The 16,286-nt window shown below is 45.3% G+C and overlaps 1 protein-coding gene across 2 annotated transcripts; it reads right to left on the bottom strand.

Moving 5' to 3' along the window:
• Positions 1 to 658: 658 nt before the first annotated feature.
• LOC123441926 (sister chromatid cohesion 1 protein 1-like) lies at positions 659 to 7,739 on the bottom strand. 2 transcript variants are annotated; one of them, XM_045118097.1, is made up of 20 exons: positions 7,566 to 7,739; positions 7,293 to 7,361; positions 7,127 to 7,185; positions 6,950 to 6,994; positions 6,825 to 6,844; positions 6,651 to 6,727; positions 4,823 to 4,919; positions 4,614 to 4,695; positions 4,446 to 4,524; positions 4,139 to 4,299; positions 3,422 to 3,477; positions 3,169 to 3,321; positions 2,898 to 3,066; positions 2,760 to 2,815; positions 2,543 to 2,687; positions 2,376 to 2,472; positions 1,957 to 2,087; positions 1,776 to 1,860; positions 1,556 to 1,668; positions 659 to 1,159 (listed from the first exon to the last, which is right to left on the bottom strand). In XM_045118097.1, the coding sequence occupies exons 1-20, from the start codon at positions 7,616 to 7,618 to the stop codon at positions 1,077 to 1,079; spliced, it is 1,830 nt and encodes a 609-aa protein (XP_044974032.1). In that variant the 5' UTR covers positions 7,619 to 7,739; the 3' UTR covers positions 659 to 1,076. The 2 variants fall into 2 exon arrangements, with proteins under 2 accessions (XP_044974032.1, XP_044974037.1); XM_045118102.1 differs by having other exon boundaries at positions 3,422 to 3,459.
• Positions 7,740 to 16,286: the final 8,547 nt, after the last annotated feature.

Genomic DNA, 16,286 nt, shown 5'->3' with positions numbered 1-16,286 from the left:
TACCATGCTTTCAGCTTCGAACATCCGGGCGCCTACTTCTTCAGGAATGCAGAAGAATCACTAGTCCAATAACATATTCAAATCAAATGACGTAAAGAGGGGTGAAACACACACCGTTTTTTTCCCGATGGGCAAAACCAGATGATAAAGCGATGGCAACCGCAAGAGAAAATGGGCATCGGCATCATGACTACCAAGTTGGAGAAAGCATCTCCAAAGCCTAAGCTCCATCTTCAAAGGAACATCATTGCTTCAACTGAAAAAGCATTGTAATGTAATACGTGTTCAGATCCTACCTTTCTAGGGTAATGGCTAAATGTTAGCAGCAACGTCCAAGTCACGGGCCTAGCCGACGGGCTGAAAAGAGAGACCACCTGATCAGGTCTGAAATGGGACTTATACTGCATTTTGAATTGAAGCTCCAGATTGCGTTTGATTATTGAGCAATCATTGATGCAAATATTGTCTCAGCGGATCTGCATCAAAAAAACAAGCGCTGTAGGTCGAACCATCATCGGGCAACTGCAAACTGTTTCAAAAAGCAGTAAGTATCCAGTACACTTGCAGCTTCAGACATCCAGGCACCTAGTTGAAGAACGTAGAAGAATCACCGGTCCAAGAACATTATTCCAATCAAAAGATGCAAAGACAGGCGAAATTTTTGCGATACAGAAAAGCAGCCACTTCATGTTAAACATACTTAACCAGCGAATCTCCGGTACAATAAATATCACCCCTGATAATGAACTACAAGCAACTAACCAGCAAATCTCCGGTACCATAAACATCCCCCTGATGAACATAGTTTAAGCAGCTAACCTACACCGACACCGCCTGTCAATTCTTTCAGCGTAGCATATCTTACAGAATTGCCCTGTGCTCTGACCAAAACTACCGTGATAACACAGCACCATCGCTCACTTGCTTCCCACCACACAAGCAGAGACATAACTAAGCAGCAACTTCCTACAAGACTTCTTCCTGTGCAGACTTAAAACACTACAGATAGATATATAAACACGATATGTGCGAGAGGCTCCAGGTCTTCCGGGTGTTTAAGATTAACAGGGAGACGATCACATGTTGGCCCCCTTTGAGATATGGATGGGCCCGTATGCTTCATCCTGCGTGACCTTGATGTGATCACGCGTTGCTAAGACTGCACAGCATAAATAAAACCCTCAGTGAACAACAGTTTACATCCAGTGACATGACCAAACAAAATGGTTAAAAGAGTTGCACTCAGCATCCTAGGGGTTATCCTTCTAGCCAATGCTATCAAGGAAACTCTGTTTCTTCCCCGGTTTTCAAGCTATATTATATATGACCTGCTTTTAGCACCGCAGCTAAGTTAACTTGTCAGGATGCTATACAACCCAGCATAATGAGAGAAAGCATGTCATGCAAAATGTGTAATTATAGTCAGTGTCCATGGAAATTATGAACAATCACTCAACAGCAAAGCAACTATATGAAATCGTGCAGTGAGATCTTTGATTTCTTATTTACTCTAGTGATTGCACCATGTATTCACAATGTAGGAACTATTCCATACCACATGTTTGATAGAATAGGCGGGCAGCTTGTGCTGTATTCATCCCATGAGTTAGATGGCTTAGCGATTCGGACAGCGGGGCATCCGCGCTCTCGAAGTGGAGCTTTAGGTACCTGCATTGAATTTAATTCCAGCGTCACACGATGTACACACTTGCACTCCGCGAGTCAAACATAAGCCACCCAGGAATTATATTCAGCAATGTGCTCAAGATACTTACGAGTGAATTGATTCAGTGATGTGATCGGGAGGACTGGATTGCTTTGAGAACGGGGTTTGAGTGGGTTCTGTTTCTTCCATAAGATCTGAAACAAGAAATGTTCCCCAGGAAACAGGATGAAATACTCATATCCACAAATAATAGTTTAAGGTAAGGACAGAAAGGCAGAAGTGCAACCAACCAGGAGTTGGTCCAAATTCTGAAACCCTTCTCAGCTTGAAGTCCCTCCCCTCTTGCTCCATTGGGAATTCCTCTTCAATTGGATCAAGGTTCCCCAAGCTTCGTCCAGATGAAAGCTGCTTCCTCTTGGCCCTGTTCAATAGTCCTCAGACAGTTAACACTAAGAAACTAAGCAAGACAATGAAAAACCACAGGAAGCTGCCACTTATGATGGTTAGCATCAATGGTCAGGCGTTTTCCTTTATGTCCAACGCAACATCAGGGAGACAGCTCTAACAGTTTCTAGGCAGAGCATAGAAATAAAAGGAAAACCCAGTACAAACAGAAAACTAACTTAATCACCGAGTTTTTTCTTCTTTCAGAACAACAAGATCACATAGTCAAATATTTGTGCAACTTATAAAGAACAAGGACAGTCACCTTCCATTTCCAGATTGCAATGGTATTTCTGGACCCAATGGCAGAAATCCCCCCCTTCCAGAGCCACCAGAGCTTGAAGCTGACCTGCGACTTAGCCCTACAGCAGAGTTGATGTCATGAAGCGGCTAAAGAACGAGGAACTTAAAAAATAAAGATTTCCAACTTACCAGGACTTCCAGGTGTAACACTACAGTCACCACGCGGACCATCAAAAACACCTTCAAATCCTCCACTCTTGTTTGCTCTCATCTCTTCAATGAGATCTGTGAAGTCCATTGGTCGAGCTCCCATTTCATTCTGATCTCCTTGAGGCTGCCAGTTGAACCAATTATGAGATAAATGTTGATGAAAATAAATCAATAGAGAAATGTGTTCTGAAACAACCTGAGGCGAAGAGTTTCTCGGCTGCGTTTCTTGTGATGATGATGATGATTTAACTCCTGTATGAAATAGTGTGCAGCTTGGAATTAGCACTTTTGAGAGTTAAAAGGTGGGTGACACAAAGTTCAGTTTTATAGTGACCTGAAGAAGATGAGGGCTTTGGGGGGTTCACTTTGGTGCATTCCTTCCAGAGTTGCCTAAGCTGCTGAGGGTAATATATCTCTTGTGAGTCATCCGAGCAACACATTAGGGCAGACGGGGGCAAGTCCATGAGCTCGCCCATCTTAATTGCCTGAATAGGATTGATTTTCTGCAAATAGTAAACAGCAAAACAACAATTCGGTAAGTGCAATGCATGAGTTCAGAATTATCAGAGAATAGGTAGTTCCAATCAGTAACACAGTTGACATACACTCCTGACTTGACGCCTTTTAGAGGTGAGGCTTGATGGGTCCTTCAACCATGACTGATATATATTTCCTGGAATCATTATCTGGTTATCCATGATCACTTGGGGGCCCTTGCCGCATGCTTTCCTCTTTGCTCGTTTAGTTGGTTGTTCCTCCTGTATCGCGAAAAGCATTCTCATGTAAACAACATCAAACTCCTTTTCCATACAAGAGTTTCAACTAAAGCCAGCTATTCATCAGGTAAATGGTACATACCTTCGTCTTCTGCTCCTCTTGCTCCTTCAATGAATCCCCTGCAGAAGATACTTGCCCTATAGTATATGAGTAGCTGAACTGGGTCCAGTGGTACAACTTCTAATATAACATGCAACCAGTGAACTAGCCAAAGGACAATAAGCTACGCGCAAGATTCATTTCAAATAGAAAGGTTCCACCTCAGTTTATTTGCAAATCCAATACTGTAAGTGTTGTGCTCATGATCAGTCATAAAATAGAGTGAATGGTGTTATCAACTTACCAAAAATCTGTAGTAAATTCAGCTGCAATCAATACTACACTACTGATATCCACTTAATCTATAATATAGTCCTGCAGCATTCAATTGGCCATTTACAAAAACGATGGGAGATAATTAGTGAAGATAATATGCTTAGAACCAGCGCTTCTTGACCGAATAGTCATAGCACATAATATGCTAAGCACCAGTGCAAATCTTAAGCTCACACAAATAACCATAAACTTGTACTGTTCCAGAAGAAACTCAAAGAATAAGTCAATGCGTTCAAACAAGTTTTGGTAGGAATTTCCCTGAATCAAAATAGCATGGTAAATGTGTTGCAGACTTGTAGACTCGAAATGAGATGAGAATTGGTGTCCATAGCATTAAACCGAGATCATTTCTAATCTTACAATGTGATAAGCCATTTCCCGTTGTAGCATCATCAAATATACTAATCATGTGCTTAGTTTCACCTTGTTGAGGTTCTTCACGGATGGGGGATGGGGCAGCACGCTGTTGCTGTTGCTGAAAAGGGTCTTCCGGCCTTGGTGGAGAGGGAACTAGTGTACTTGGAGCCTCTGGGTGTCCATCGGGAGTAATATTGAAGATGGTGTCATCATCTGCTATGTCAAATCTGGTGACAAGGTAGTATTGCACAATGAATGTCGGTACTCACCGCCAAATTAAAAGAAGACGCAACATTGATGATACGAGAATGGTACACTAAAATAAGAATAACTCTTCTTTTCTTTTAGTTAGGGAAACCTAAGTCTCCCTTACCTCTCAAAACGATTGAAGATGTCAGTTTCAGCAAAGCCAGACTCAAAATTATCAACCAGGGTAATGTTGACTGCCTCAGCTGAGATACGATCATAAAGAACCAAGAGTTAATAATCAGTAGGCCTTAAGAACCCGCAAAGAGCAATACAAAAGAGCAGAAAGAAATACCTTGATGATGACGATCGGCGCGAGAGATGTCATCATCATCCAGGTTGACATTGACATACTGTTCATCCAAATCCTCCAGGCGCTGCACAAGCATGGATTTCAGTCAAGAGGAGTGCAGGCAATTCAGACAGAAGCTAGGAGACAGGAAATTCCATCCATGCATTTAATCAGAGTTCCAACTACCAGAATACACAGATGACAATGATTACCATTCCCCGGAACCTGGCAGTATCAGTATTTGTGAAAAGCACGGGCCGCTCCAGCTCCATATCCATCATGTTCTCTGGAAGTGTTACTGCTTCATACCTGCAAGAAGCAGCACTTTCAGGTAAAGATGACACACTGCTTTCTTAATCTTAAGACATGTCGTTCTCCGTAAAACCCTTTTGCACCCAGTCTATGCAAGAGAGAAGGTGTTCTGGTATGAAAGATCTAACAAAGAGAGCCAAACTCTCAAATATATCTCAATGGCAATGGTACAGTAGCAAGAGGTTAAATATCGCATTTGGAGTGCTAACAAACTTTCAAAGACGAGCGACAAGAGTGCGCGCTCTGAACATGACAGAATGTTAAGATATGTTAACAGTTCTCCAAGGTGATAAAGATACCCTCTGAACATAGCATTATTTCTCAAGTACCATACAGCCCCAGATCTGCTATAATTAGATCATCCAGTTCTCAAGAGATTGACTGATATCGAATAAGAAACCAATACCAAAATAATAAGTCAGCACTGAACAGCCCAAAACCAACTGATATATCACTGTCCCAGCCAGCCACCCCATTATTAAAATTGTTAAGACAACAAATGGACAAACTATGTATTAAAAAAGGCTGAGAAACTATAAAATGCATAAGGTCTTGCATATAATACACACACATATTGGCCGGCAAAAACACCCTGCAACCTGGAGCTGATTAAAATTGACAAACCCATACATAACATTCGGCAACATACAGAGACATAAATACCCGCATGAACCCTTGCATGAACAGCTATAACACCCAAACGACCCCCCTTAGCCAAAGTTGCAACCCATGAATTTAATCAAGCATTCAGAATATCAAGACAGGAGACACAAAATCATATGAAGATCTATATGAATAGCTGCTGCTCCAGAAACACAAGAACAGAGTCAAGTTACAGCAGGATCACACAGCAAGGACCCACGGCTAGGGTTGTGCGTCCCAGTTACATTTCACAGCATGGACCCGTGGCTAGGGCAGTGCATCCCAGTTATATTGCACACAATCAGTGATATGGCCTCATCAATAAAATTCTAGAAAACATCTGAAAAAGTAGTGCGTTGCTCATTGCAAAATCAGCACTGCACAATGCAGCACACACCAATAGTGACCAAGCAAGCTGACAGACTGACAGTGTGATTAGGCATCTTAGGAAATTTCATAAACACACAAAGTTAAGTTGTTGATACGGCCACTTTGTCACCTTGCAACAGCCTCCAATCTAAACCATCAGACTAAAACCACACGGCATATAAACACAGAAAGAAAGTTACCAAGCAAGCTGACAGAGTGACAGTGTTATTAGGCATCTTAAGAAATTTCATAAACACACAAAGTTAAGTTGTTCATAAGGCCACTTTGGCACCTTGCAACAGCCTCTAATCTAAACCATCAGACTAACACCACACGGTATATAAACACAGAAAGAAAATTCCATTTCCACAGAGAAATGGACACCAACTCTCCATCATCACCACACAAACACATTCAGAAACTTGTAGAAACATCTGAAATAATCACATGTCATTGTAAACTGAATACAGTAGAATGCAGAACACACCAATTGGTAGCAAGCAAGCTGGCAGAGACTGACATTGCTATTTCATAAACAGACAAAATTAAGCTGTCCATACATACAGCCACCAATACATAAGCTAACACCAGACGGTCTAAACACACAAAGAAAGCCCCATCTCCAGAGAGAAATGTAAGCCGGCTCCATATTATCACCACCCAAGCAAACACATTCAGAAACTTGTGGAAGGGCATGGAGACGGAGAGAGCACTCACTTGGCTTGAGCCTTGCCCTTGGGGAGCAGGGTGTGGTCCACGGCCGGCCTGATCTTCCATGCCTGGTTGAGCTCAATCTGCGGAGGAAATCAGCACAAGCGTAAACCCAACCACAAAACTACCAAGCAGGAAGGACGCAGAGGAACCGGGCATAAACTCGAGCTGGAGGTTTACCAGAAGACGGGACACATCATCTGCGAGGCCACAAATTTGCAAACGATGAGAATCTGAACAAATTTTTTGACAACAAGAGAAGAAAGTGCAGCAAGCAGCGAGGGGAGGGTAAGGGATGGACTGACCGTAGAGAAGCTTCACCTTCTTCTTGTACACGATCACCACGCCACCTGCTCATCACGGACGCCACCCAGACACACAGGCAAAGGCAACAAACGCGCGTCACATACATACTCGAATAGGAGGGAGAGCAAATCCGGCGAGGAAAGCAGCGAAATAATAATCCCCGAGGGGCGGCTCACCCATGAGGATCCCGGAGAGCCTGAGCGCCATGGGCACCGACGGGTTCAGGATCTCCTCGCTGCAGCGTCAGACACATGGCAGCACACGCGAATTAGAATCGCACAAGAACGGGCTACCGCGAGCTCAAAGCAGAGAGAAATCGGTCGTGTCGGGTGGGGAGCTCACCAGATCTTGATGATGTCGAGCTTGTCGAGCCGCCTCCGATTTATCTTGGCTTTGAACGTGGCGGCGATCCTGAGGAGGGGACAGGACAGAGGAACAGGGGAGCGTCAGAAGCGACGAGGATCCGCATTGGGAGCGTATCGAACGGGGGCCCCCGGAGACGCCCCGGACCAGGCAGGAATACGCGGGACAGGCGCAATCGGCGGCCGGCGGCCGCGACCGAGGGGGCCGAGGGGCGGCAGCCGGCGAGGAGGGAGGGGAGGGAAGGGGACGCACCATATCTGACCGAGCGGCGCCTTCCGCGCGAGGAGCTGGTGCGAGTAGAACATCCCGTCCACCGACGCCGCGGGGAGGTCGGAGGAGGGGAAGGCGACGCCGCGCTGCGGAGGACGAGCACGAGAGAGGGGTGACGGGCGGAGTGGGTGGGGGTTTTGGGAGGGGTTGCGGTGCGGTTCCGTGGGGAGGTGGGCTTTGTGTGCGTGTGTGTGTGTGTGTGTGTGGGAAGAAAGAGTGGCTGATCGGAGGAATGGTGCGCGCGCGGAGGGCAGTTTCGGTATTTCAGTTTTGCAAGTGTCTCCCCTAAGAAAGGCTAAATCGCGAATCAACCTCTCATGGAAAGGATTTCGAAAAAGAAACTGCTACAAATCAACCGGTTGATTGATTTGTTACAAAATTAAGTCGCCTCCACAGCCATCCGATTCAAATGCTCCCAGCCGCAGGATCGGGAGGCACCACTAAGCTCCCATAGCAGCATCACGCAGCAGTCTCCCATGGCAGCACCGTCGGGCCCTTTATTGCAACCTCGGCGGAGCTTCCGACGACCGCCGCGACGCTTCACTGCAACCTCGTTGGAGATTTAACGACCGTCCCGACGCTTCACTGCAACCTCGTCGGAGCTTCACTCCAACCTCGTCGGAGCTCGAACAACCGTTGGCGCTTCACTGCAGCTCCGGCGTCCCTTCATCGCAATCTCGGCGATGTTTCGTTGCAACGCCAACACCGACACGGTGGTGCTCCATCGTAGCACCCCGATGGCCGTCGGCGGGCGCTTCCCTGCAGCGTCTCCACCACCGCACGACCGTGCTCCATCACAACACCGGTTGTCCCGTCAAAGCTCCACCGCAGCACCCGACGGGCACCGGCAAAGCTTCACTGCACTGGAACGCGATGGTGACGGGGTGCTGGGATGAATCATGCGACGACGATGGCGGATATGGTGACACAACCTGACGGCGACGAAGATGATGTGACGCAACACAGAGAGGTTGTGGAGCTTTGGGGGATCGATGTTGCGGTGCTCCTCTCTTCCTTCTCCGACACCATCGTCGTCTACAGCTCCGGTGGCCACTACCAACAGCCCCGCGGGATCTCGCGCCGCCGTCCACACCATGCGCACAATTGCTCCCCTCGCAGGTACGACTCCTCGTCAAGTGGCAGCCATCGCAGCGCTGCGGCACCCCTCGTAGAAGCAGTAGCTCGCCGACGGGGGGTGGGATAGGTCAAGGACAGAGAGGCGAGGAGCTCAGGAAGAAAAGAGAGTAAGGCCGTAGTGGTAATGGAGAGAGAGGGGATCGGACGTCCCGATCCAGAGGAAGATGACAGCTTGGTCTGGGAAAAGGATAAGGTTACGGGGCAGTGCGGTGCATAGTTCCCACCGGGCACGTGTCAATCTTTTGAGGTGACTCACAGAAACAAGAAATCATCTGGTTGAATTAAAACGTTTCCCTTTTGAAAAGGCTTTTTTTTCGAGCAACTGTCTTCTCTCCATTACCCATTTTTGACAGGGGCAATACGTTCCTCATAATCCACCTTGGTCTTGTCAAGCAGATTAACGAGAATTTGCATTTCCTTGCCCTTCTAACTTCATTGTAACCATAGAAGTCGTAAAGCTTTTCCAAAGGTCCTTGAGGTAGATTCGGCTCTTCGATGTGGAGTGACTTTGGTTATCTTCATTATTCGTGGACGGATGAAATACTCGATCACATTCGAGTCTAGCAAGTGATCGAACGAAGCATCCCCAATATCTAAACTTGTTTGATACAACTTATTAGAGGGAGGCATTTTATCGTCCGCGTCATCTTCTGAATCTGGTCGGGTGAGGCATTTGGTGCAACAACAAAATTAGAGGCACTGTTTGGACCAACATATATCTAAACATGTTCTTTTGCTGGATGTTCTTCTTGAGCGATTTCTCCTGCAATAGTAGCAACGGCTGGTTCATGGAGTGAACTTCAATCTCAACCCGCATCGAGCCACTCTTCACATTCGTCTTTTTTTAGTTTCTTCAACAAACTGGCCAATAGAGTTGGTGAATTTGAAGATTCATCAATGTTGAGTCCACTAGCTTCACGAAGAAATTCTTCTGCAGACCCCCATGACTTTGCCTTCTATTTTCCGCTGCATCTTTGGCTTAGACGTGCCATCAACACCAGGATCAACATAGTCATTTAATATCTCGACAACTTCCATTTTTGCTTTCTTGGCAACATTCTCAACCTTTCAATGTTCACGCTCATCATAAGCTTTATTATCTTCACAAAAAAATATGTTGTTGTCTTCTAGGAGGTGGATACTTCTTTATACCAGGGGCTTTGGGCACACCCAAACATGCTCGAGAGCAACTCACAGAGTGTGACCGACGGTTCACAAAACACAAACATGATCCGATATTCTTCAATAACTTCTTCAAAATTATACCATCTTCTGGCCATGAGCCTTTGGTATGTTCCATCATGTTCTTCCTTGTAGTTCTGGTTTCTCCTTATGGAGGGGTTTCATAACCTTGTCCCTTTAAGAAACCTTCAACAATGTTTTTCTTCAAAGGTTTTCCTCCTTCGATCTTTGGTGGGACACGGGCATTGGAAGAGTTTGCTTCTTCTGAGTAGATGACTTCTTGTCCACATACCTCCTTTTTTGGTTTATTTGGAGTATGATTAGATCTTTTTAACTCTAACCATATTCTTCTAGATTTATCTCAAGTTGTGAAGTATCATTGTGTTGGAAATATGCCCTAGAGGCAATTATAAATTGGTTATTATTATATTTCCATGGTCATGATAATTGTCTATTATTCAGGCTATAATTGTATTAACCGGAAAACGTAATACATGTGTGAATACATAGACCACAACATGTCCCTAGTGAGCCTCTAGTTGACTAGCTTGTTGATCAATAGATGGTTATGGTTTCCTGGCCATGGACATTGGATGTCATTGATAACGGGATCACATCATTAGGAGAATGATGTGATGGACAAGACCCAATCATAAGCATAGCACAAGATCATGTAGTTCGTCTGCTAGAGATTTTCTAATGTCAAGTATCATTTCCTTAGACCATGAGATTGTGCAACTCCCGGATACCGTAGGAATGCTCTGATGTCAAACATCACAATGTAACTAGGTGACTATAAAGGTGCACTACATGTATCTCCGAAAAGTGTTTGTTGGGTTGGTACGAAACGAGACTGGGATTTGTCACTCCGTGTGACAGAGAGGTATCTCTGGGCCCACTCCGTAATACATCATCGTAATGAGCTCAATGTGACTAAGGATTTAGTCACGGGATCATGTGTTACGGAACGAGTAAAGAGACTTGCGGGTAACGAGATTGAACAAGGTATGGGTATACCGACGATCGAATCTCAGGCAAGTAACATACCGATGGACAAAGGGAATTATATACGGGATTAATTGAATCCCCAACATCGTGGTTCATCCGATGAGATCATCGTGAAACATGTGGGAGCCAATATGGGTATCCAGATCCTGCTATTGGTTATTGGCTGGAGGGGTGTCTCGGTCATGTCTGGATGGTTCCCGAACCCGTAGGGTCTACACACTTAAGGTTCGGTGACGCTAGAGTTGTAATGGGAATTGTATGTGGTTACTGAAAGTTGTTCGAAGTCCTGGATGAGATCCCCGACGTCACGAGGAGTTCCGGAATAGTCCGGAGGTGAATATTTATATATGGGAAGTCCAGTTTCAGTCACCGGAAAGGTTTCGGGGTTTATCGGTATTGTACTAGGACCACCAAAAGGGTTTCGGGGGTCCACCGGGAGGGGCCACCAGCCCCGGAGGACCACGTGGGCTGAATATGGGTGGGAACCAGCCCCCTAGTGGGTTGGTGCGCCCCCTAAGGGCCCAAGGCGCCTAGGGTTGGGAACCCTAGGGCGTGGGGGCGCCTCCCACCAACTTGGGAGGCAAGCCTCCCCCCTTGGCCGCCGCCCCCTCCTCCAGATGGATCTAGGGGGGTCGGCCCCCTCTCCCCTTCAGCATATAAATAGAGGGGGCATGGGAGGGCAGCCGCACCCTTGCCCCTGGCGCAGCCCTCCCCCCTCCTACACCTCCTCCCCCGTAGTGCTTAGGGAAGCTGTGCCGGAGAACCACGAGCTCCACCGCCACCACGTCGTTGTGCTGCCGGAGCTCTCCCTCAACTTCTCCTCCCCCCTTGCTGGATCAAGAAGGAAAAGACGTCCCCGGGCTGTATGTGTGTTGAACGCGGAGGCGTCGTCCGTTCGGCGCTTGGATCGGATCTTCCGCAATTTGAATCGCAGCGAGTACAACTCCATCAACCACGTTCTTTGCAACGCTTCCGCTTAGCAATCTTCAAGGGTATGAAGATGCACTCCCTCTCTCTCATTGCTAGCATCTCCTAGATTGATCTTGGTGACACGTAGGATTTTTTTTTAATTATTACTACGTTCCCCAACAACGACATCATGAGCTAGGTCTATGCGTAGATTCTATGCACGAGTAGAACACAAGTAGTTGTGAGCGATGATTTAGTCAATTTGCTTACCGTTACTAGTCCTATCTTGATTCGGTGGCATTGTGGGATGAAGCGGCCCGGACCGACTTTACACGTACGCTTACGTGAGATTGGTTCCACCGCCTGACATGCACCTGTTGCATAAGGTGGCTAGCGGGTGTCTGTCTCTCCCACTTTAGTGGAATGGGATTCGATGAAGATGGTCTTTATGAAGGGTAAATGGCAATTGGCATATCACCATAGCAGAGGACGTCTAACTTATTTTTGCAGCCACGTAAAACTTGCAACAACAATTAGAGGACATCTAACTTGTTTTTGCATGGTATGATATGTGATGTGATATGGCCAAAAGGATGTGATGAAATATATGTGATGTATGAGTTTGATCATGTTCTTGTAATAGGAATCACGACTTGCATTTTGATGAGTATGACAACCGACAGGAGCTTTAGGAGTTGTCTTAATTTATTGTATGACCTGCATGTCAATCAAAAACGCCATATGATTACTTTCCTTTATTGCTAACTGTTAGCCATAGTAGTAGAAGTAATAGTTGGCGAGACAACTTCATGAAGACACGATGATGGAGATCATGGTGTCGTGCCAGTGACGATGGTGATCATGCCGCGCCCCGAAGATGGAGATCAAAGGAGCAAGATGATATTGGCCATATCATGTCACTTTATGATTTGCATGTGATGTTTACCATGTTTTTACATCTTATTTGCTTAGAACGACGGTAGCATAAATAAGATGACCCCTCACTAAAATTTCACGAAATGTGTTCCCCCTAAGTGTGCACCATTGCGAAGGATCGTTGTTTCGAAGCACCACGTGATGATCAGGTGTGATAGATTCTAACATTCACATACAACGGATGTAAGCCAGATTTACACACGCGAAACACTTAGGTTGACTTGATGAGCCTAGCATGTACATACATGGCATCGGAACACGAGAGACCGAAAGGTCGAGCATGAATCATATAGTTGATATAATCAACATGGAGATGTTAACCATTGAAGCTAAACCCAACTCACGTGATGATCGGACTTGAGTTACTGAATTTGGATCACGCGACACTCGAATGACTAGAGGGATGTCAATTTGAGTGGGAGTTATTAAGTAATATGATTAATTGAACTCATTATCATGAACATAGTCAAAAGGTCTTTGCAAATTATGTTGTAGCTTGTGTTGTAGCTCTATTGTCTTTAATATGATCCTAGAGAAAATTTAGTTGAAAGATGATAGTAGCAATTATGCGGACTAGGTCCATGAAGTGAGGTTTATCCTCATTGCTGCACAGAAGGCTTATGTCCTTAATGCACCGCTCGGTGTGTGATACGTCCATTTTGCATCATGTTTTCAAGTTGATATTTATCGCTTCTTGGGCTGTTATTTCACTTCACGGTACAACTCTTATGTCTTTTCTCTCTTATTTTGCAAGGTTTACATGAAGAGGGAGAATACCAGCGGCTGGAACTCTGGCCTGAAAGTGGAGCAAGTTTGAGATACCTATTCTGCGCAACTCCAAACGCCGTAAAAAATCAACGAGGATTTTTTCCGGATTTATAAAAAATACTGGGCCGAAGAAGCGCCAGAGGGGCGCCAGGGGTTGGCCACAAGCCTGCACGGCGTGGCCACCCCCCCCCCCAGGGCGCACCATGAGGGCTTGTGGGCAACCTGCTCGCCTACTTGCCCCCCTCTTCTGCTATATGAAGGGTTTCGTCTGGAAAAAAAATCAGGGAGGAGCTTTTTCGTGGATTCGCCGCCGCCACGAGGCGGAACTTGAGCAGAACCAATCTAGAGCTCCGGCAGGACGATCCTTCCGGGGAAACTTCCCTCCCATAGGGGGAAATCGTCGCCATCGTCATCACCATCACTCCTCTCATCGGAGGGGACTCGTCACCATCAACATCTTCATCAGCACCATCTCATCTCCAAACCCTAGTTCGTCACTTGTAACCAATCTCCGTCTCGCGACTCCGATTGGTACTTGTAAGGTTGCTAGTAGTGTTGATTACTCTTTGTAGTTGATGCTAGTTGGATTACTTGGTGGAAGAGTTTATGTTCAGATCCTTGATGCTACTCATTACCTCTCTAGTCATGAATATGATTATGCTTTGTGAGTAGTTACTTTTGTTCCTGAGGACATGGGATAAGTCATGCTAATAGTAGTCATGTGAATTTGGTATTCGTTCGATAATTTGATATGTTGTATGTTGTTTTTCCTCTAATGGTGTTATGTGAACGTCGACTACATAACACTTCACCATTATTTGGGCCTAGAGGAAGGCATTGGGAAGTAGTAAGTAGATGATGGGTTGCTAGAGTTACAGAAGCTTAAACCCTAGTTTATGCGTTGCTTCGTAAGGGGCTGATTTGGATCCACTAGTTTAATGCTATGGTTAGACTTTGTCTTAATTCTTCTTTCGTAGTTGTGGATGCTTGCGAGAGGGGTTAATCATAAGTGGGATGCTTGTCCAAGTAAGGGCAGTACCCAAGCGCCGGTCCACCCACATATCAAACTATCAAAGTAACGAACGCGAATCATATGAACATGATGAAAACTAGCATGATAGAAATTCCTGTGTGTCCTCGGGAGCGTTTTTCCTCCTATAAGACTTTGTACAGGCTTGTCCCTTGCTAAAAAGGGATTGGGCCACTTTGCTGCACCGTTGCTACTTTTGTTACTTGTTGCTTGCTATGAATCATCTCACCACACAATCACTTGTTACCGACAATTTCAGTGCCCCCAGATTTTACCTTGCTGAAAACCACTTGTCAGATCCTTCTGCTCCTCATTGGGTTCGACACTCCTACTTATCGAAAGGACTACGATTGATCCCCTATACTTGTGGGTCATCAAGACTCTTTTTTGGCGCCGTTGCCGGGGAGTGAAGCGCCTTTGGTAAGTGGAACTTGGTAAGGAAACAGTCATATAGTGTGCTGAAATCTGTTGTCACTTGTCACTATGGATACTAATCCTTTGAGGGGCTTGTTCGGGGTATCTCCACCTCGAACGGAAGCACAAAGAGTTGCTCCCCAACCTTCTGCACCTACTGAAAATATTTGCTTTGAATTTCCTTCAGGTATGCTTGAGAAACTGCTGGCTAATCCTTTTACAGGAGATGGAACATCACATCCAGACTTGCATCTAATCTATGTAGATGAAGTTTGTGGTTTATTTAAGCTTGCAGGTTTGCCCGAGGATGAGGTCAAGAAGAAGGTCTTTCCTTTATCTTTGAAGGATAAGGCGTTGACATGGTATAGGCTATGTGATGATACTGGATCATGGGACTACAATCGGTTGAAATTGGAATTTCATCAAAAGTTTTATCCTATGCATTTAGTACATCGTGATCGGAATTATATTTATAATTTTTGGCCTCGTGACAGAGAAAGCATCGCTCAAGCTTGGGGGAGGCTTAAATCAATGCTATATTCATGCCCCAATCATGAGCTCTCGAGAGAAACTATCATTCACAACTTCTATGCTCGGCTTTCTCATGATGATCGCACCATGCTTGACACTTCTTGTACCGGTTCTTTTATGAAGAGAGATATTGACTTCAAATGGAATTTATTGGAGAGAATTAAACGCAACTCTGAAGATTGGGAGCTTGAAGAAGGTAAGGAGTTAGGTATGAATTTCACGTTTGATTGCGTTAAATCCTTTGTTGAGACAAATACTTTTTGTGACTTTAGCGCTAAGTATGGACTTGACTCTGAGATAGTAGCTTCACTGTGTGAATCTTTTGCTGCTCATATTGATCTCCCCAAAGAGAAGTGGTTTAAATATCATCCTCCTTTAGAAGTCAATGTAGTTAAACCCAATCCAGTTGAAGAGAGAGTCATTGCCTATAATGATCCTGTGGTTCCCACTGCTTACATTGAGAAACCACCTTTCCCTGTTAGGATAAAGGATCATTCTAAAGCTTCAACTGTGATACGTAGAGGCTATATTAGAACACCTACACCCCCTGAGCAAATTATAGTTGAACCTAGCATTGCTATCATCAAAGATCTTCTGTCCGACGATGTTGAGGGACATAATATTCACTTCTGTGAAGATGCTGCTAGAATTGCTAAACCTCACGCTAGGGACAAACATAGGCCTGTTGTTGGCATGCCTGTGGTTTCTGTTAAGATAGGAGATCATTGTTATCATGGTTTATGTGACGTGGGTGCTAGTGTTAGTGCAATACCTCAATCCTTATATGA

The sequence above is a fragment of the Hordeum vulgare genome, chromosome 1H, assembly GCF_904849725.1.
Source record: "Hordeum vulgare subsp. vulgare chromosome 1H, MorexV3_pseudomolecules_assembly, whole genome shotgun sequence".
NCBI lineage: Eukaryota > Viridiplantae > Streptophyta > Magnoliopsida > Poales > Poaceae > Hordeum > Hordeum vulgare.
This window is presented reverse-complemented; position numbering and strand designations above follow the sequence as displayed.

What these genes read in the sequence shown, in the direction of transcription:
- LOC123441926 (XM_045118097.1), bottom strand. Translation starts at nt 7,618, where the DNA reads ATGTTCTACTCGCACCAGCTCCTCGCGCGGAAGGCGCCGCTCGGTCAG. An exon ending in GCTCTCCGGGATCCTCATGG is followed by an intron (nt 6,995 to 7,126) that starts GTGAGCCGCCCC and finishes CGTGATGAGCAG; the next exon opens with GTGGCGTGGTGATCGTGTAC. An exon ending in TTGCAATCTGGAAATGGAAG is followed by an intron (nt 2,088 to 2,375) that starts GTGACTGTCCTT and finishes ACTATTGAACAG; the next exon opens with GGCCAAGAGGAAGCAGCTTT.